Source organism: Oenanthe melanoleuca, unplaced genomic scaffold, assembly GCF_029582105.1.
Source record: "Oenanthe melanoleuca isolate GR-GAL-2019-014 unplaced genomic scaffold, OMel1.0 S082, whole genome shotgun sequence".
In the NCBI taxonomy this organism is placed as follows: Eukaryota; Metazoa; Chordata; class Aves; order Passeriformes; family Muscicapidae; genus Oenanthe; species Oenanthe melanoleuca.
The window spans coordinates 1-20977 of record NW_026612731.1 but is presented as its reverse complement, the minus strand read 5'-3'; the positions used below and the strand labels follow the sequence as shown (position 1 = coordinate 20977).

The 20977-nt window shown below is 41.3% G+C and overlaps 1 protein-coding gene across 1 annotated transcript in view; it reads left to right on the top strand.

Moving 5' to 3' along the window:
• The window catches only part of RHEB (Ras homolog, mTORC1 binding), a 38661-nt gene extending 21099 nt beyond the window's left edge, over nucleotides 1-17562 (top strand). Inside the window, exons 3-8 of the mRNA XM_056515799.1 lie at nucleotides 3809-3876; nucleotides 6956-7038; nucleotides 11080-11136; nucleotides 11237-11284; nucleotides 11798-11879; nucleotides 17009-17562. Coding sequence (XP_056371774.1) covers nucleotides 3809-3876; nucleotides 6956-7038; nucleotides 11080-11136; nucleotides 11237-11284; nucleotides 11798-11879; nucleotides 17009-17101 — 431 coding nt within the window. The 3' untranslated portion in view covers nucleotides 17102-17562. The remainder of the gene's footprint in view (nucleotides 1-3808; nucleotides 3877-6955; nucleotides 7039-11079; nucleotides 11137-11236; nucleotides 11285-11797; nucleotides 11880-17008) is intronic.
• The last annotated feature ends 3415 nt before the right edge of the window (nucleotides 17563-20977 follow it).

Here is a 20977-nt window from a genome sequence, read left to right as displayed (position 1 = left end):
TTAAGAAGGGGTAGAAAGCTGCAGTACTGCTGGTCATGCAATCTTTATAATTTTTTGTCTTCAAAACACACAAAATGTTGACTGCAAAGCTAAATTGTGTGTAAGGCAAGCTGTAGTCAAGCTCTTACAGCAGCAATTTGTGTAGTTTATAAGCCTTGAGCAATAGGAGTAAAGACCTAATATTGTAGAAATTTCAGGTTTTAAGTGTGAAAATCTCTGTCTTTGGAAGTGATAAAAGCAAAATAAGGTGCATCCAATTTTGCTTACTGTTTGTAAAGGTTAGGACAGCTTCACTGCTACATTGTCTTTTGCTTATATTACATTAGCACCAGAAAAGTTAATTTATTTCAGTTAAGGAGCATGTTGAATTCAGTTGCTTTTGCTAAACTTGGGAATCAGGAAGAGTAACTTGTATCCTTTTGTGTCAGCAGTGGAGGTGAGAGAGAATTGCTTCAGGAAAGTCACTTTCCCTGTGTAAATGTCCGAACAGGAGTGACATCACAATGGGTGGCTATTCTTGAGAGAGCCAGGTTGAGAAACCAGTGGGACTACTACTTGCAGGAACGTTGGGAAGAGAAGAAAGATCCTTGGAGATCAGGAGTGTGTGCAGGGAGTCTGTGTGGACACTGGGCTGGATAGGGCTCTGCAGGCAGATCAGCAAATCAGTGCCAATTAAAATGCAACAATTTTACAGCAATGAAAATTAGAACCTGTATTTGAAACTCAAATAGATCAGAAAGAACAGGTAATGAAGATGTGCACTTAAGTCCACCCACATCATCTTTGCAGGGATGTCTTGTGTTACAAGTAAGACTGCCCAGGTCTCAAATGTGTCCTCCAAAGCCTGCCTCACTGCTTTTTGATTTTTGTTGCAGGTTTAGAGGGCCTTCTAGCACTGTTTCACAGCTCTCTGGTCTTCCTTTCTCCCCTGTATGGCCTCACTAGCTCCCTAAGGAATGGAGCATCTTCCCCCATACTTCCTACCTCCATCCCATGTTTTTAATAGAAATGTGAGTAGAAGCATATTAGAAAAGGGCAGGGGTCTGGAGCACCTCTATTAGTCAAGGAGGGGGCACCTGTAGGTTTAGATGAAAATCTTGAGAATCTTGAAGACTAAACTTTTACACATGCCTTGGCAATTGCACTGGAAGGGTGAACTGTGCTTCTCCTCAGGAGCTGCTGGTGAGCAGCCTTCTAAGGGGTGCAAGTGAGGCTTCTGAGGAAAACTAAAAATAGCTCTGTTGCATTACACATCTCAGTGTTGTGAAAGATGTCCTGCTAGATTAGTGGTAGGCATTGACTTTGGAATGCAGGTGGGTGGAAAGGGATGCAGAAGGTGGTAACCAAGGAACCCTTGGTTGTATTTAGCTACCAGCCATATTATGGCAGTGATGTTACAGCACTCTTGTACCTTTCTTCAGTGTCACTATTGATCTAAAGGCTTGCATTTCTTTGCCTGTTACTGTTTGAGGGGTTTTTTAAATCATAATGGCTTGTTTCCACAGCAGCTGTCATTGACTTGCATATGCAAATAATTTCATTCATGCTGGTCTAATTGCAATGTACTTGATCTTCAGGTAGTTATGATCACTGGAGTTATGTGTTGCAAGGTGTAACAATGTCCTGTTCCAAAATCCATGTTCCAGTTGATGAGTAGTGTTTTGTAGATGCTCAAATTATGATTTAATGTCGGGTCAAGTCTGCTGAAAAGTGTCCTTGGCCTACCAGGAAGAGCCAAATTGTGCAGGGATAGTACTGTTGTTAGTCTTGTGTACAAGCACAGCAGAAGTCCCAGGGTGATGGGTGATGGAATTGGAAGTGAACACTTCAGCTGGATCAAGGGGACCAGGCTTTTCACAAGCTTAAATTCTTAACCAGGAATGTTTTAAAAAAGCTTCAGCAAAGAAATGGAAGTCATTAGTTGTGCCTTTATTGAAGCACATTTGTCTTCACACAGTGGACTGTGCTTAGTGCTGCAAGGCTCTGCACTGCACTAACAGCTCTCCTCACCAGGCTGTGATGACTCCTTCACTGCTTCCCTTCTCCTGTCTCTATCATACTCTACTTTCAGTAATGATGATGATGACATCATTGCTGTGTCTCTTCTAGGCTTCTAGAATAGTCTGAAGAAACTACTGTCTGTCCCTTTTTAAATATTAACTTCATGATGCCCTTGAAGCTACTGTGACTGCAGAGTGCTTTGATGTGTATGTGAAGTGTCAAGAGACTGGAGAGGCTGTTACTTGCACACACCTGTAAATGCAGTGTTTCTGCAGAGGAGTCTGTTTTCCCTGACTCCAAGCAGTGATGTTGTGTATAGCAACGCTGCCTGCTAACATCTGTTCAAACAGTTTGTCCCACAGCATTTATCCAAGGCAAAGAGCTGTTATGGATCTGTGTTTCATAACCTAAAACTTTTGTTCAGCAATAACAACATCATCCAGACAGCACATGTGCTAAAGCAGCTTTCCTAGGAGATAACCAGGGTGATGCAGGAGCTCTCTTTGGACTCCATTTCAAATGTATTTGCTAATTTTGTAATGGAAACTGTAGGTACATTTTTTTATACTGTTGATTTAGACACTGTTAGCTTGGCTTTACTGTTTGAATTGCTCCTTTTTTTTTCAAGGATTTGATTTATGAGGTGGGTTGAAACCTCCAGTTTCAGCTATTTCAGCCCACTTATTCGAGATAATGCTCACATTGTGGGGACTTGACAGAGGGACGAGCTTTGGCTGGGAGGAGGAAAGTTGGCCAACTCCACCTACTTCAGGCGTGGGCAGGGACTGCACAGGGGGTCAGGAACGTTCAGCTGTGCAGCTTTGGGAAGCTGTTGGCCAACTCAGCTGTCAGCCCTGACTCTGTTTCCATGCTCATCACTGCAGTGGCAGATGAGGTTTCTGAGGACTGTTACTAGTTGGGAAAACCACCCCAATTAGAGGATAACACAGACTTTACTCAGTGTATCAGTCCTGTCCAGCAATGGTGTCTGGAGTGTGTTTCAAAGGCCACATGAGACCTCCAGAGCCAGGTTTGAGTGCTCTGATTGGGATATTGTTCCTGCAAGAGCTGTGACACTGTTTGCTTTTGCAGTTGCATAACTCAAACACAGATTCCTCGGCTCACAGCGTGTTGGCATTTCATGAATCCAAGGAAGAGCAGCAATTCTCATCACTTCTAGGGACTGAATGTACTTCGTGACTGAGGACTGCATGGGCTGGTAGCTACAGCAAATGTGAAAGCAACATGGTGAACTTAGCTAATTGTCATCATTCAGGTTTAATATAATCATAAGTTCTGTGTTATGATTAAAAAAATCTAAAGATTTTTCCTTTTTTTCAATCCAGATCACTTACTTCATGGTATTTACATTTAGGAAATTGATCTTGCTGAACTGCTTGGAAACAAAGGGAAAGATCCTATAATAAGTTTAAACTTAGCTTTGATGCCAGTTGAATTTAAGTATCTTGTGTTACCACAAATTATGGTTGTCTGGACCTTGTAGAAATGCATATAAATCCCCCTTTTTATTCCTCTTATTCCCTCTTTCCTTTTAAGAAAGCAAAGAAGAAGCTGACTCATCCAATGTGAGAATCATCTGAAATTTGATGAATTAAATTTGAGTTTTGCTACCTGCAATAGACAAGTTAAATGTACTGTACCTGATTAGCCTTTTATTGCTACTTAAAAACCTGTAACTGGAAGGTTTTTTTCTTCTTCATGCCTTGGCTGATGATAGCACAGATCAATGACTTGTGATCTCTTCCTTGTATGTAATTCTCACTTGTTTATGTATTTCTTGTTCTAGCTTTTACAAAACTGATCACAGTAAATGGCCAAGAATATCATCTTCAGCTGGTTGACACTGCTGGCCAGGTAAGTTATCTTTCTTTGAATCTTTCTTCCAAGTTATGACAACAGATATTTATACTCCTGTTAAACTAAGTTGATAGTGACTGTATATTCAGAGGTGAAAGTTTACTTAAAAATGATCCTGACTTTTTGTTTAGTCACGAAATAACTTTTTCTGTAGTGTTTATTTAAAGATTTTTGGTTTGTGTTTTGTTACTGGGTTGTTTTCTTTCCCCCCCGTCTATTGAATGAGTGCCTAAAAAAGGGAAGAGGAAACTGCCTTAACTCTGATGTCCCAAAAGTTTGTCAGTAGCTTGTGTGATACTTACAGAGTAAATGAGCAGTCTTGCTTTAGATTAAAAATGGCACTTCAGTAAACCATAGAGAAATTTGTCATGGCTTTTTCGTATTTGTCTGCTCCAGCTACACCACCATGACTTGTATCCATGGAGCAGTCATGGGGAGCAGACAGATTCATATAGGTGGTACCAATAAACTGCTGCAGTTTGTCTGCATTTTAACGTGATGGTTCACCTCCACATAATGACAGGGAGTGAGGAGAGAGAAGCACGTGTCCTGCAGCATGCTGGGGAGCTTTGGGAAGTGCAGGTGTTCATTATTTACAGGTACAGGTGTTCATTACATGGTGCTGCTTGGCTGAACCCATGCATGAGAAAGCTGTGTCTTTTGAGAGACTCTGTATTAAGAAAAAAACCTCATCAGGGACTACTAAACCCCTGTATTTTTATCCTTAATTTTTTTTTTTTATTTTTTTTTTCTTATATTCTCTAGCTTTCTGTGATCTCATACTATGCCTTTGGGTTTTTCCAAACTATGAGTAGTGTTAAACAATGTTAGTGTTGTAAATACTCTGCCAGTACTTATAGCTTTAAAGCTGCAGGATGACTGCTCATAGCTGGGAGACTGTTCAGAGGGGTTGTTACTTTCTAGGTATGTTTGATTGCTTTCTTGGAAGAGAGCTGTGTGACTGGGGAATAGCCATGCTGTATTTATATGGTGTCATCAGCAACATGTGTAATCACTCAGAGGTGTCCGAGCACAGCACTGACCACATGTCCTGGGGCAGGATTGCTGAATGGGGAATGCTCTGCAGAGAAGACAGTGAGAGAGGGGCAGGCTGAGGAGTGTGAGCAGCAGAATGAGCTCCATAGGTGTCACTCAGTGCCATTGTAAGTGCACTTGTGTTACAGCTCCGATTGTGTAGTGTGGTGATTAAAGAAAAATTCCTCTTTGAGGAGGAAATTGCCTTCTGGGAAGGCAGTGTGACTCACCAGTAACACACCTCTATTGCTGAGGATTGATTTAATGTTATACACTATTGTGGAACCTAAATAGCTTCTTTCCCAGCCTGTGGTTATTTTCAGATTTAATTCTTCATGGAACGATTTGAACTTTAATTTCTGGTGCACAGGGTTGGAGGGGAGAGATGATGTTGGATTATGGAAGGTGTGGTTTGGACAGATTTCCTTCTCAAGTCTGTCTTGCTTAATGGTCCATAGGGAGTCCTCATGTGTATACAGCACAGCAAGAATTGTATTGCTGATTTGTTATGTTCTTTTGAAAACCTGGCTATGGCTTGAAAAGTTGCAGCAACATTGTTTTATCACTTGACAGATTTCTTTATTTGACCCATAAGTTGCAGTGAGCATAGCAGCTTTCCTCCCATCTCTTAACAAGCTAAAAATAAAGTAGTGAATTAGGAACAGTTGAATTATGGCATTTATTTTTCTTGGTATTCCTCCTCTGTCCTATGCATCTTTACTTTCCTAGTTATTTACTGAGCTTTGTGCAGTTCAGTTCAGAAGGGGTCTTGATACAGGGTCACAGAGAGGGGGGTAAAAGGAAATCTTACCTAACACCAAATTCCAGCTGGAGCAGGCCAGGGAAATTCTGGGTAAAGTCAAGCCACTACAGAGTTGCACTTTCACCTTTTTTACACAGACTTAGCTCAGATCCCTTCTGTATTGACTTTGGAATTTTACATCCAACTGGAGTGGCACTTTGGCATTTCAGAGAAGATGGGGGAAGGCTGCCCTCAGTGTGTAGCAATAAAGGCAGATGAGGGCAGCTTTTGCCAATTGTTATTCTTTCAAACTTTTTTTGGCCAGATCTGTGAAGTTGATTTATAAAGAGTTTTTCCTCTTCTGCCAGTGAGGGAAGTTTGATTCCTTTTGGGTGTCTAGATTTAAGCTGTATGATTGCACTGCTCCATCTGTTCAGCCCTGACAATAAGAGTGAGGTTATTTGATCTTCAGCTAAAATTAACATCTTCAAAAGCATAGGTTTAACAATTTGAGAACTCATACATTAGGAAGTATGGCTCTTGTCAAAATGGAAGCATTTCCTGGGAATATGTGTTGGAACAGGTTTTTAGTGTTGGGCTCATGGTATTTGTGTTGCATTACCTGCAATATGTCAGTGTGTTTTGTTTGGCTATTTGGTCACTGCCTTTTCTAGAGGGGTAATAAATTCACTGAGTATGTTTATAGTGGTTTTGTCTGGTTTTTTATTTATGTAAACACTTGTCCTATAATGTAAACTTATAATTGTCATAAAGAAACTAATAACTGTATTTTTTGCATTTGATAAGCATTAGTTAGTAAGCCACAATTATTCACTTCCTACCAGATTCCTTAGGTAATTTAGAAGTGATCAGTGTCACTTGAAATTACAAACTGCTAGATCCTATCATCAGCTGTTGAAATCAAGATTTTGAAATGTATCACCAGCAAGATAAGAGGCATAATTGCTAATTAGTGGTGGGACAGAGTGGATGTTTTATACTAATACAAACAGATAATTAAGCAGGATAAAAGGATTGGGAAGAGCTTCAGCTCATCTGCGATCTTAGAGGGAATGTACCATAAAAGCTGTAGATTAAATTGTAGAGTATACAGATGGACTTCTAGCTTTCTCTTGGTTTGGTAAAGATGCTGCATGTGACATTGTGATAAAAAATTCTGAAAGTACTACCTATACAAAATGTCTTTAGAGATGGGACCAACTTATCTGATGGTGATCTGGTGGCATCAAGGTCTGAACTGTGGCACCCTTAATTTTAAATACAATATTCCTTCCACAGGATGAATACTCCATATTTCCTCAGACGTACTCCATAGACATCAATGGCTACATTCTTGTTTATTCAGTCACGTCAATAAAAAGGTAATAAAAGCCATTTGTGTTCTTCTCTTTAAATATTTTCTGGGTTTAGCTCCTGCCTCTGCTATATTTTATGTGTGATTATTTCAGTTAATCTCTCTCCCTTAGAAGTATAGTAGGAGTGAATGTTCATGTTTTTTTCAGAAATGTCCCCTCAAGCCCAAATGTCACAGACACTTTTGCAGACTAATGTGCAAGGTACCGTGTAAGAAGTGAGACAGTGTTGAACTGCATTGTTTTGATGTGTAAGAAAAAGTACAAAGGATAATTTCAGAAATAATTAAGTTCATTGCTCTTGCATCAGATACAAAGGCAGACATAAATATGAAGCTGAAGTACCCAAGTAGTAGTTAGATCATTCCTTCAGCCTTATTACAGTACTGACATTCCTTTGACTTCTCATATTGAATTGTCCTGGTTAACCATAGAAATATAAACAGCAATAGATGACCTTTGGACTGTAGACCCTCTCTTAGCATGCTGCTGCAAATAATCCTCCCTGAAGGTTGTCCCAGAGTATACCTCCTGTCCTTGCTGTTCCTGTGCAGAGTCCATCGTACCTGGAGTCATGCAAAATGCATCAGCCTTTGTGTGGCTTTGTCATCTGTTATTTCCTCCCTTCCTCTGGTCATCTTGCTTTGTTTAAATTCTGCTTATCCTTGAACAGGTGTTGATTTTTTAATATTGTACAACATCTTTATTAGGTCAGCTGAATGTTTTCTGAAGTTTATGTTTGAAGAAAGTGGTTAAGACTTTTGAGCTTTCAGTCTCATCAAGTACAAGAGAAGTTGATACTTCCCTTCTACTTTCAAAACAGCTGATAGGCTTTTTACAAGTGCTGAAATGTTTCATATGTTTTCCTCTGAATCAAATAAAACTGGTCATTTCAAGCTCTTTGATAGACTAGCATAAAATACAGGTAAATCAATTTTCCTGTCGGCTCTTTTTCCTTCTCAAAGGGACGATACAGTCTCATTATAAACTTCTGCTACTTGCAAGGTCTTTAATGTTGAACAGATATCACAGCTCTTCATTCTTGGCTTTCATCTTCAGTTCTGAAGTAGAGAAGGGCAAGCATGTGTTAGGCTTTTATGTGTGTCTAGAGATACTAAACTACCAAACTCTGTGGGTCTGGGTTTTTTTAGTGAGAGGTTCAGTGTTTGTCCTGGGTAACTTGAATGAAATAGGAGTCAGTATTCTCTGCCTTAAGTAGACAATGCTCCTCTCCTAAAGCAAATAAAAAAAAAGTTCAGTGATTAATGGGTGCTGTGAGGACAGAGGTGCCTTTGACTGAAACCAGTGTACATCACTCAGAAGATTCTGCAACCTGAAGAAATGAACATGTTTCCTGTTTGTAGCATTCAAGAAGTTAAACCAAGTTATGATAAAAATACAAGCAGGACAGACTAGGTTAAGGCTGTAGATCAAAAGTCTTCTCATCACTATTTAATCTTGATCAATTTACTCCAAGTTTTTATTGTTGTTGTTGTTTGTTCCTTAAAATGTCAAAGTATCCATGATCCTGTCTTCTTCAATTCCTTATGTTCTGTATCAAGACAGTGTTTGGGTGATAGGAAAGATCTTCACAGTACTCTGGTAGCCCAGACAATGAGATCACAGTTATCATCCATCCTGACTTCTGTCAGTCATAGTGTGTATATTGATTCAGGTATTGATCCAGCTGGGCAAGAGCTTTGACAGCAGACTTAATAGCAATGCTCTTTTCAAAGTTAACAGTTTCCCTGCTGACCTCCAGTGGGAAGTTTAAAGAGGACTTGAATGAAAGTTAATGCCCCATGTTTTTCATATTCCCAGGCACTCAGCAGCAAGGTTACTGGAAGGTTTTTGCTCTAGTTCATCTTAATTAAATTCCAATTTTGTATCTTGCTAGGTTCCATGATTTTGTGTAGCACATTTATCTGAGAGCTAGTAATGGGTTTTTTTTGTGTTTCACACATTGAGCTGATTGCTGCAACCCATTTGCTTGGCAGAACTAGAAGGGACCTCTTTCAGTCTCCAAATCTCACAGTTTCACAGCTTGATGTGATGGTACTATTTTTGGATTGGTCAGTCCTTGCTTCTTTTTGTCCTTGCTCCTTTCAATATTATTAATTTGGAGAGCTTTCTAGAACATTAATTAGTCAAGCCAGTTTCATTCCTGGCAGTTCTTAGGAACTTATTTCTGTGTCAGAATTGTGTTGGAGTTTAAATAGCACTTCTCCTGTAGTTTCCACCTTGGTGTGTTAACAAGGATCAGCATTTTATTTGTAGTATTTTCACTAAGAAAGGAAGCTTGTGAACAATCTTAGACAAGCAGATAGGTACCCTGAGTGGGGCAATGGAGAGCCCAGGTTCAAGAGGCCCTGGCAGCACTGAGCCTCAGGCAAGGACGTGCCAGGGTGCTGTGCCTGCTGTGCTGTGTTTTTCTGGCTCAGCTGGAAGCAGCACACCTAATAGGGGAAAGGAAACAGTGCTTGTACTGTCCTAGGGATTCAGTTAGCTTGTGGATAGGGTGCTAAGATCTTTCCCCTTGCTTCAGACTGATAAACAGTTTTGTGTCTGTAGCAGATGGGTTTTGTTGGTAGCATTTTTATTCTTTCAGTTTGCAGGGTCACGTAGTTCTCTGCGTAACGATGCCTCTGACTGTCACAGCCAAGCTCCATTCAACTCTTGTTAATGATTATGATCATCCAAGACAAGTTCTCAAAACTAGAATTTCACTAATACTCTTTCAGCATAAGCTCCTTGTGTCCCTAAAATCTTTTCTGATTCCACATTTTTCATTGATTCCACATTTTCCACAGTGTAATCTGTAGTATCCTACTTGAGTTACCAGTAGCAATTTGTGCCAGACTAAGTCACGTTTTTGTTTACAAAAAACTCATTTTCTTGATAGGATACACTGAAACTATTAGCTGAGCATGGAGAAGCATTGTGTCCCACACAGTCTCAAATATTACTGCTGGAGTCAGACAAATTGACCTACTTGACAGAAAATCCGTCTTAAATGTGGTGGAGTTTATTGTTCTAGAAATGAGAGGTTTTACTGCTTTGAATGGTGTTTTTAGGCACCAGGTCTTTGATTGCTCTGAACTGGAAGTGTGTTTGAGTGCTGTGCTATTTTTAAGAGTTTCAGTTCTAATTGAAATGCAGTGCAAGTCATGACACTGCCTGTAGCTAACAACCTTGGAAACAGGAAAAGTTTTGGTGCCTTTTCTGTTGTCTAGTTGCATGTCTCATCTCTGAGCCTATGCCTCTCTTAAATCCAAGTTGTGCACTTCATGTACCAGCATTTTTTCCATAGTGTAACCAGAGGAGTGCAACATCTGCTCTTCAACCCCCTTTATAGCTTGCTCTCAGAAGTACTGAATGTCAAATGCAGTGGATTTTGTTAGTAAGGGTTTTGACTTGGTATTCTACAGTACTGCTTCTTACCTCCTGTCATCCAAACTTCACCTGCGTGGTAGGGGGACAGACAAAGAGTATTGGAATAATCACTGTTTCAGTGCCATTTTGCAGATCAGTTTTCTATAGAAAGTTAGAATTTCTCCTCCTTTTGGCTTTTTACGTAAATGAAACTTAATAGTTATATATGAATTAAATGTTTGTTAAAAACAGTGTGTTCTTTTAAGATGGAGCTTGCCTAACTAATTACTTTTTCTTCCAATTTGCTTTAATTTGACATACTCATCCAGATTTGTTGGACTGCAGCACTTAAATTTTTCACTGCAGATACAAACCAGATGAGAGGTGGGAGGGACTTGGGGTGATTCTGTGTTAGACGCATCAGTCCTGGGTAATGCTATTTATTTCTGCAAATATCATAACTGGGGAGGCTGTGAGGGTAGCTCAGGCTGGTCTCTGCTGCTGCTGGGACCAGTTTGCTGTTGTTACACAAATGGGTAAGGCTTCCAGCATCTGTGTAGTTGTGCATACATAGAGTAAGTTTTAAACACAACCTACATATGCATTTAATGGCTTGTGTATTGGGTATTGAGGATAAACATCAGAGTGCATGTGTGACTTCATCCCTTTATTTTGCAGTTTTGAAGTGATAAAAGTTATCCATGGCAAGTTATTGGATATGGTGGGAAAAGTCCAGTAAGTAGTGACACTTTCATCTCATTTCATTGCAGGCATGTTGCTAGTGCTTTGTTCAGTATACTGTAACTGTTCTGAAGTTCTGAACTTTCTTTCACAGAATACCCATTATGCTGGTTGGAAATAAAAAAGACCTGCATATGGAACGGTATGTGAACTCCAGAATGTGGGAAATGCAAGGCAGCAGCTCACATTCCTGTGGCTGCAACACACTTGGTTTGTTCTTGGCTAAAATCAAATTGTAGGTTAAAGTGAGTTACTGGCAAAGGAGTTGTGTCCAGAATGTGAACTACGAACCATGAACTTCTGTTGTAATGTTGATTTTTGCTGTGAAGTTCCAGGGACAGTCATTTAACACTCTGGGTTTTTTTCAAAGTAAGTAACAGAAGTGTATTTGTCACAGCAGCTATACCAGATGATATTACAGATTATGAAAACAAAGCAATACTTCGGACAACTGCTCTTCTGGGTCACAGAGCAGTTTTACCTGGCCCAGAAGAGTATTTGACAGCAGCCAAAAGCAAATGCTTTGGATCAGACTTCACAGGACATTCCTATTACAATGCACTTAAGTGCTTCGGTACTCTGAGGTATTTCTTGACATATCAGATTCCAATTCTTCTGCAAGTTATAAGAAACATATTTTTCTTTCTCTGATCAGGGTGATCAGCTATGAAGAAGGGAAAGCTTTAGCAGAATCCTGGAATGCAGCTTTCTTGGAATCTTCTGCTAAAGAAAATCAGGTAATGGATTTAAAAGTCACTTTATTCAAATAATAGTGTAATGGATGACTCAGAGATTCACTAAATCAAGGAAGCTGTAATATTTGCATGCACTGTACAGATATTATGTGTAGATGGAAGCAGAACAGCTGTCTGCATTCAGGTTTATGTACACAAGTTTTTCTCTGCAACTGTCAGTGGGAGGAGGAAGTGAAGAACTGAAAGTTCAGCTTCACTGAACATACCAGAACACTTAGTGACGAATTAAAACTCACATCCACAGAGTGAGTGAAGCAGAGTCTGTTACCTTAAACAGGAGTCACTGCTGGCAGAGCAGTGAGTTGGTGTAAGAGGGTGAACCTTGTGTTCTAAGGTTCTGGGCAGGCTCAGTCTCTCTCATGGGGGAATAATAATTTTGTCTGATGTTTATGGTCAACAATTCTACAAGTTACTTGAGTCAAGTTGGATTTTTTCCCTGAAAGAAAAACTTGGATTATTTTTTGCCACCATATACTTGGAGTTAGTTTATCAGTATTTCTGTTTCTGGCTAAGACTTGCATTAACCTTGTCAAAACTGGGCATGATGGAAGCATGAAATTTCTCAATATCTTCTCTGTATGCTGGAGAGCTTCAAATGCATACCAAAGGAAATTAAATTGACAGTGTAAAGAGTAAACCTGTTAAAAATGTCTGATCTTTTTTCCCACCCCTTTATTTTAAATAACCTAATATGTCTGGATTAGGCAAAGCTGTTGCCTGTGCTCTTTTTTATTTGGCATATGTTCACAATGTGAAACACCACAGCAATTCGTATCCAGCAGAAGAATATATTACTGATAACTTTTCTGGAGTTTTTGAACCAAGAAGAAAAAAGTCATGTTTATTTATGTAAAAAAGCTACAAGCTTTGTAGGATTCTTGGTGTAGGATTCCTGTGTGTTAACTTGCTGCACTGACAAAGTCCCCTATACTGCCATGTATTTGTGCTCCTGTATTAAGTTAAGCTGCCATCTGGAGTTTATATGTCAAACGTGGTACCCTCCAGGGAAATCAAAATGGCAGTTGTATGTCAGATATTCAAAATCCTGGATAGTCCTGTACAAATCCCAAAGAAATTTAGAAGTCCTGTGCATCCTGGCTGTCTAAGGTCTTCCTTTCTGCAAGATCCTTCAGAACAGTATCACAGGTCACTGTAAATTCTGTCCCTCTGGCTTTAGCAGCAGGTTGTTAGAGGCAGGTGCCTGAACACAATTCCTGCTGCTAAATGCAGAGGGACACAATTATACAGCCTGCTGTATAAGACACTTGGTAAATTTGTCCATTTCAGAAGTCTGGCAGATCAGATGTCACTTCTGAGATGGGTGCCTGCAGCATGTGACCATCCTTCAGGGGCTCTGGCTTGTTTCCTTAGGAGGCTTGGGATGTGTGGAACAAAGTGTGAAGGAGCCCAGCACTGGCACAGCTGCCTCAGTCTTCTCACACATCTCCAGCTCTGAAGAGGTGGAAGATTTAGAAATAAGAGCCAAGTGTGGAGTCTGGAGCTGTGGGATGCTTTGGGAAGAGGAGACACCAGGCAATGTAACATCCCACTCTGGGAATTGGACCAGGAGCACTTCTGAGCTCATTTGGGTTTTCTCCTCCAAATCCTAATCTGACAGGATCAAAAGAGCTGATACATAGACTTCTGTCAGGACAGGGCATCTTCTCTTATTCTGAAACTGTGTCTGGTCTGGGGGCGGTGCAAAAAGGGTTTGTTTTGAACTTTGAAATAAGCTGTGTTGTCATTTTCCTGATACTGAGTGTCCACCTTATGTAAGCCAACATTATTGGGAAAAGAAGTCTGTTGGCACTTTTGCATTGAAGTTCATCCAAATAATCACCTGTACTGGCTTGGTACTGCAAATGTAACTTGACTATCGAGATTAATTTCAAACTCCTTCCAAAAGTGCTTCAGCTGTTTGCTTAACAGAAAAATAGTTCTTAAGGCATGAGCTAAACTGGATGAGGGATTTGGAACCTGAGCAGAGAGTTCAAAGCTTCTTGACTGAGGGTATACCTGTTAATTCTCTCTGAAACTAAGCCCATCTGTATTTGGAGGATTCGGAGCAGAATTGTGGCAATTTCTGGAGTGCTGGTCTTAGATTATGTACGTGATGTTCTTCACAGTGGTGAGGAGAGAGGGTGTCCCTGATAGCAAAGGCTCTTTTCCCCCCTTTTCTACCTCCTTGCTTCACCACCACACCCCAAAAAATTCTTCTTTGAGCAACTGTGAGAGTCCAAGGAGCATAACCCAGTTATACTGGGCAATAAAATATGTTCTATGGATTAACTTAAACAAACTATGCCTATTCTGCCAAGAGCTATCAAAAGATAACATGACTAGGAGTAGATGGAAAGTGAGAGAGGCAAAGATTAAAGCTGTGGTGGTGATAAATGAGAGTGGCTGGCAGGAGTTCTCAAGGTCAGATAGACTTGAGTGTGTGCCAGCTCCTCCAGACATGGGTGACCTGGTAGGACTTTGGGAGGAGCCTGCATATCACCAGCACATCAGTCATCAAGGGAAATCCCTGGGCTTTGGGAAGGCAATCCTGACACTTAATGGAACAGACCTCTCTGAGATGACTGCTGGGCTGCTACTGTCATGTCTTCTCAAGCTGCTTAATTATTACCAGACATGTTGAACTGCTTTGGCTACCTTCAGGAACTTCAAGTCCTTTCTTGTGGAATTCCCTACGCAGTGTCACCTAGGCAGTAATAGAGTGGTTCATCTTAATCCCAATGCAATAAAGTCACTCTTGGAAATACAGCCAGAATCCAAAATGGTCTTAAACACAGGTGAAGCTGGAAACCAGCTTCTACTGGAAGAATTTAGGAAGTAACAAGCAACTAAATTGTGTTCATCCAGTTATGCAAAATGCACTAGATAAATTGCAAAAGGAGCAAGGAAGTAGCAAAGTAAGTTGCTTCTTACCAAAATGGAGCTCTCTTAAAAAGCAAGTGCTTGCTTGTGCTTCTTTTTTCAAGGGCAGCTTCATCTTGGAGCTCAGAAGATGCACTGCTTAGTAAATGCTTCAGAGTAGTTTGGAATCCAGGAATCTGACATGTTTGGACTGGCAGAGGATGGGGGGAAAAGAAACCCTCTTTTACCTGGCTATTGTTCAAATTCCTGTGCCCAGTTCTGTGCTAGGATAAACCAGTAGTGTGAGCAGCTGAGAGTTTCCTCTTTGAAATAATAAAACAATTGCCAAAGGGTGACTCTGGCACTGGGCTGGATTTGGTTGGTTGCACCTTCCTGCTGCCTCCTGGCAGCACATTCCCAACTCCCTGCCCATGCAGGGAATCTGCCTCCCGAGCTGCCTGTCCTGCTCACACATCTGCAGCAGCAGCAGCTGAGCCTCTGGGGTCCCCTGCTCACTGCTGGGCTCTGGGCAGCAGGTGTTGCCCAGGCTGCCATCTCTTTTGTCTGCTCAGGGAGAAAAGGTAGAGGGAAAAGCCAGATGGCTTCCTGTGGGCTAGGTGTGACCCACATTCCATAGTTGGACCATATGGAGGCAGATGCATATAAAGTCTGGCTGCATCCTTTATTCCTTGTCACAAAACACCTTCCTGTGTTGTTTAAAGGCTCAGTCTAAAACTCCTCAGCATGTTTGAGCTGAATTACAGATTCTAAGGCATTCACTGTAGGACAGTAATTAAACCTTCCCAGTGAATGCGTATTTTCTGTGAAATGAATTAACAAACTCTGTGAACTCCTACATCTTAGTGCTTCAAATAGCATGTCTTTGACAAGGAATGTGCAGCTTTTTGGTTGACAAAGTAAGTTGTGGAGGTTTTTTAATGGGTGCTGTGAAACGTGGGCAAAAAGAGCTTGTGTATTAAAATGAAACCATTGAAAATTTTGACTCTAAGGAAACGGTGGTGCAGTATATTTGTAAATCAGTGCATCACCAGGTTTTGATTAAGGGAAACTCTTCATTATTGGAAGCAGTTTGATAGCAACTGCAGTCCTGGCCATGATTCTCCTAAAGTCTTAATTTGCCCAGGAAATGTGTTGTATCATTACTGAACTAATGAGCCATTTCTGTCAGGTTCTGCTGGGATTGCAGGAAACTCCATTATGTGGAGGAATACCCTGTTTTCCAGCTGGTGAAATACTTTAAATAGTTCCAGAGATCATACTGTGCACAAACAGTATAAATGTGGGAAACTTTTAACATTAAGTCTAATCTTGTTGAGATTGCTGTGGGGCTTCAGTCAATGAGATTAATTTGGAAGTGATCCAGTTAAGAATTACATCTTGTGGAGGTGGAAAAACATCTGTTAAATCAGAATATGTAGCCATAAATCACAAGGTGCTCTTCAGCCTGCTGATTAAAACCAACAAAACCCCCTTTTTATCCTTTTTCTAACATGGCTGCTTTTATATGATAAATATACTTTCCTGTGCTTGTAATTCTTGAAGTGGATGGCCAGAGGTTGGTTCAAATGGCAGTCTGAGATGGTTGAGAGACCATTTCCAAGCTGAAGATTCACACACTGAAGCTCTAGTCATGCAGTTCAGGCTATTTAAAATGTAACCCCTTTTTTCTCAGGAAGCCTTTATTGAAGGATATTCCTTAATACTAGTGACTGGTCAGCTTGTGCTTTCCCCTTGTGTCCTTGCACCATGTCATCTTACTGATAGGGACAATGAGGAAATCAAGAGTAATAAAGTCAGCCCTCATACTGAGCAATGCAAAGTCAGTGTTGAGGGCTGAAAAATATGCTGTCTTCTGTAATTCTTCATTTTCTTAAAGATTACTGAGAGCAAACAGATTGGTTTATTCTCCAGAGCAGCACAGCATCCAAACCTTCAGTTAGTCACCCAGGGCAGACTCACCATGCAAAGTAAGGTGATCACAGTTATTAGCTCTGTTGTGAATCTGGCTCAGTTTGTGCCTGCATTCCCTGCTGAGGATTGCTGTTGATAGGGGTTTGCATTTCCCTTTGAAACTAAAATTACTGTGTTTGCCCTCCTCAATTTCAGAATAAGCACTGGATGTGTGTTTATCTGCTGATGTAGTTGGTAAAACTGCTAACGTTTTTTTAGTTATTCTTTCAGTAAGTGGGCAGTCCTGGCTTCCCTCCTAATGGTGTGCTCTCTCTTTGCAGACTGCCGTTGATGTTTTTAAGAGGATAATTTTGGAGGCAGAAAAAATCGATGGGGCAGCTTCACAAGGGAAGTCTTCATGCTCAGTAATGTAATTCCACTGCAGAACCTGAAAACACTGGGAATACATTCTACCTGAAGAAGCAAAACTGCCCATTATCTTTAAGGATAAACTATGCTTCTTTTTTTTTTTTTTTTTTTTTTTTCCCTTTTTTTTTTTTTTTTCCTTTTTTTCAATTTTTTTTTCTTCTGTTAACCTGAAAGATAAACAGTTGGTTTGGAGCCTTTCCCTTCAGATTATGTTAAACTCTGACTCCTGTGCAAATGGCTTCACTTCCATTTTCAAATTTTAAGCAATCATATTTTCAATTTATATATTGTATTTCTTAATATTATGACCAAGAATTTTACTGGCATTAATTTTTCAGTGTAGTTTGTTGGTTAGAATAATCATCAAAATGATGCATATTGTTACACTACTATTAACTAGGCTTGGATATCAGTGTTTCTTTGTGTTAAATGTATACTTGTAAATAAAATAGCTGCAAACCTTAAATGTTCTGTTTATAATTTTTCGTTGATTACTCCATATCAACTTTTTTTCTTTTTTTTTGTGAAAAATGTTCACCTGCTGACCTTAAGAGGAGGCGTGAGATCCTTGGAGCCAATGGATTGTTTGACTATTGCTCGGGAAGTTGTTTGCGAGTGATCCCAAACGTTTTTGCTACTGGAACTCCAGACTGCCCAAGCAGCTCTGCTTTGCTTTGTGCCCAGTTATGGGAAGGAGAGACAAGTGCCAGCTTTATTTGGAAGGGAAGTCCTGGGTTCCAGTCAGAACCTGCTCTGTGTTTTTCCTCTGTAACCGTTGAGTAAAGGGCGCGCGGAGCCGCCCCGAGTTCCTGCGCTACGGACTGTTCACGCGGACTTGTGACTGGGAGTGCTGTCAGGATGGAGTGGATTTATCCAGGTCACAAGCATAGACTTGTTAAGAGAACAAAAATGTCATTTAAAATAAATTGCACGTCCTGAACAAATCGGTGTGGGCTGTTTGTTGTTGAATTCCTGTGCTCCTGGGTAGCGCTGCTGGAGGTGAGTGGCCTCCTGCTGCCTGGCCATGCACGCTTCAGGGTGCCTGCACAGCTTTCCCTTACCAACTCCAAGCTTTTCCTTGGCTTTTGGACTGGAGGCTTAGCCAGTCATAACCTCTCAAGTCTGGAAACAAACTACTTACAACTATATATTTTAAAAATTTGCAGTTGACCTACTTTGTACTGAAAAGCAGAACAAAACCCAAAACAGTAAAAACAAACAAGGCTGACTTGGGGAAAAGCTAATTAAATGAAGTGTTTTGCCTGCATTTTTGTATTAATTTGAAAACTTAATCTCTTACAATGGTACAGAGGAAGGGAAAGTTGGAGTGTTTTTGCAACCAGAATTAGCTTTGACCTTCCAATCTGTGCTAAAAGATACAAATGAAGAATTTTGTTCCATTGTTTTCTTTGTGCAGTTGTTGCCTCATATCATACACAAAATAAACCTCTCAACAGTGTACACAGGAAAAATTGGTATTTTCATGACAGTAACTGGTAAAGAAAAAAATAATTGCCTTTTTTCTCCACTTACAATATTTCCTAATGTTTCTGAAAACCCGTTTTCCATTAATTCCCACACCTTGTGCCAAGCACCGGTTGTAGGGTGGTTGTTATGCATGATGGATTGCTGGAGTGCAGCAGAGAGCTCGTTCAGGGAAACTAGTCCATGCTTTGATTTTGGAACCAGACTGAGCTGGGGCTGTTTCTGCCTGAGAATCTGCAGCACTGGAGCAAGGGTCACTTGGCTGGCAGTGGAATGGCTGAGGATGCAGAGCATGCCCTGAGCAGCACAGCACAGGGTGTGTCAGTTCAGGGTGATCCTTCAGTGCCCCATTCCTGGGGCTGATGAGCTGTTGCATGACCCAAGGCTGTGGCACTGCATCACAGACACGTCATGTTCTGCGTCACAGGGTGGAAATTCTGGAGCAACACAAACCTCAGTGTCACATCTGCCCCTTTTTTTTTTTTCAAACTGGCTGCAGGTGTACTGGCATCAGTCTAACCCCCATAACAGCTGCTGCATTGCTTCCTGAGGTGTGCCAGCTGCTAGGAGTTTTAAAGGAGATGCATGAGGACCTGTGCAGTTTAACAGTCTGGGATAACAGGTCCTGCCTTCCAGTGCTGAGGCTTTCCAGAAGGGCTTAAAGGCAAGTGCAGATTCTCTGGATGATTTGTGGTGGGAGTTTCTGATACTAGAAAGGGAGATTTCACAAGGCCATGTATTGATAGGACAAGGGGCAATGGCTTCAAAATGCAAGAGAGTAGATTCAGAATAATTAATAGCAAGAAAATTTTAAGGGCAGTGATACACTGAGCAGGCTGCCCAGAGTTTATGGGTGCTCCACAGAGCCAGGTTGGATGGGGCTCTGAGCAACCTGGTCTAGCAGAAGGTGAACCTGCCTGTGGCAGGGGGGTTGGAACTGGACGGGCTTTTGGGTCCCTTCCAGCCCAAACAATTCCAAGCACTGAGAGATGTGTACTGCTCTTGCATTTTCCATAATAGCTGAAGAATTGAGTTCTTCTATATATGTTATTCCCTTCTTCCTCTTTCTGCTTCATCCAGTAAAAAATGGAAATTATTCCACTTGTCCAAGCCTTTCTCTGCTAATAAGATGTAAAGAGCAGCCATGTGCAATAGTCTTGCAGTTCTCCTGAAAAGTGTAGTCAAGTGTGGACAGTGAATTCCTCCTCATCCTTGGCTGTGCAGAGATTTCATCTGGCTTCTCAGGATGGTACCTTCAGCAGCTGGAGTCTAACAGAGGCTGGGGCAGCCTTGTACTTCCTTGTACTGAGCTGGCACACGCTTCCCCCTGAGAGCCCTGAAGGGAGGGGCGGGGCAATTGTGGAAGTCTCGTTATGTACAGAAACAAAATACTGCTTTGTAGCAAACCGCTGCTTTCCTGGAGTTAATGAATTTATACAGCCTTGTATGGGTTCTCTGATAGGAAAAGAATTACGTAGACTTAATAACCTTATTCTTAAGGGATGATCATTTGCAAAGGTGAAAGTGCAAAGAGCCTTTTCCTGTTGAGGAAATGAGCAAAATTTTTTCACTGAGGTTGCGCACAGTCCACCAGTTTCCCACCTTGGACATACTCAAAAGCCACTTGAACATGGTCCTAAGCTCTGGGTGACCCTGCTTGAACAGGGGTTGGGCCAGGTGTCCTCCAGGGGTCCCTGCTGACCCCAGCCATTCTGTGGTTATGTGAAGATTACCCACTCTTAAGTCACGTTAAGTTCTCATTGACTTGTGTGGATTTACAATGCCCTGGTTTGGAAGTGACTCCTGCCTTGCTTGTGCCCTGTCCAGCTCCTCACTTTGCTGTGTGAATAATCCTGAGTCCCCAGGGCTGGAGCTGCCCAGCTCTCAGCCTGAGGATGAGTAAGGCAGTGGGACAGGTGAGCTCAGCAGGGGAGGATGGACTGCAGGTGCTAAATGGATACATGAGCCTTTTTTCCCTGTTGTTTCCATGCATAACAAAGTTTGTCCGTGCCTGTTTAACTCTGTAACAGGGAGTTTGAGGAGTCGTCTCTGAGGCTGTGGGGCCTTACAGGTTGGTGAGTCCATGCTTGAGAAGGAAAAAGCTGGAGAAGGGTTTTCATTGTCCCTGTGTGGCTGCAGTAGCTGTGCTGTTGTATCTGGATGAGGTGCAGATGTCCCAGGTGCTGTGCAAGCACGGTGCAGGTGTTGGTGATGTGCCCAGGCTTGCTGGGCTTACCCTGCCAATTAGCACTACTGAGCCTCTCCAGAAGGAGAAATCAACAGCTTCTAATTAGCCCTTATGTAATCAGGACTGCTCATCTTCAGAGCATTTTGCTAATACTGACTCATCTTCACAACTTCATCTAATAAAGTCAAAATGGCTGCCCTTTGATAAC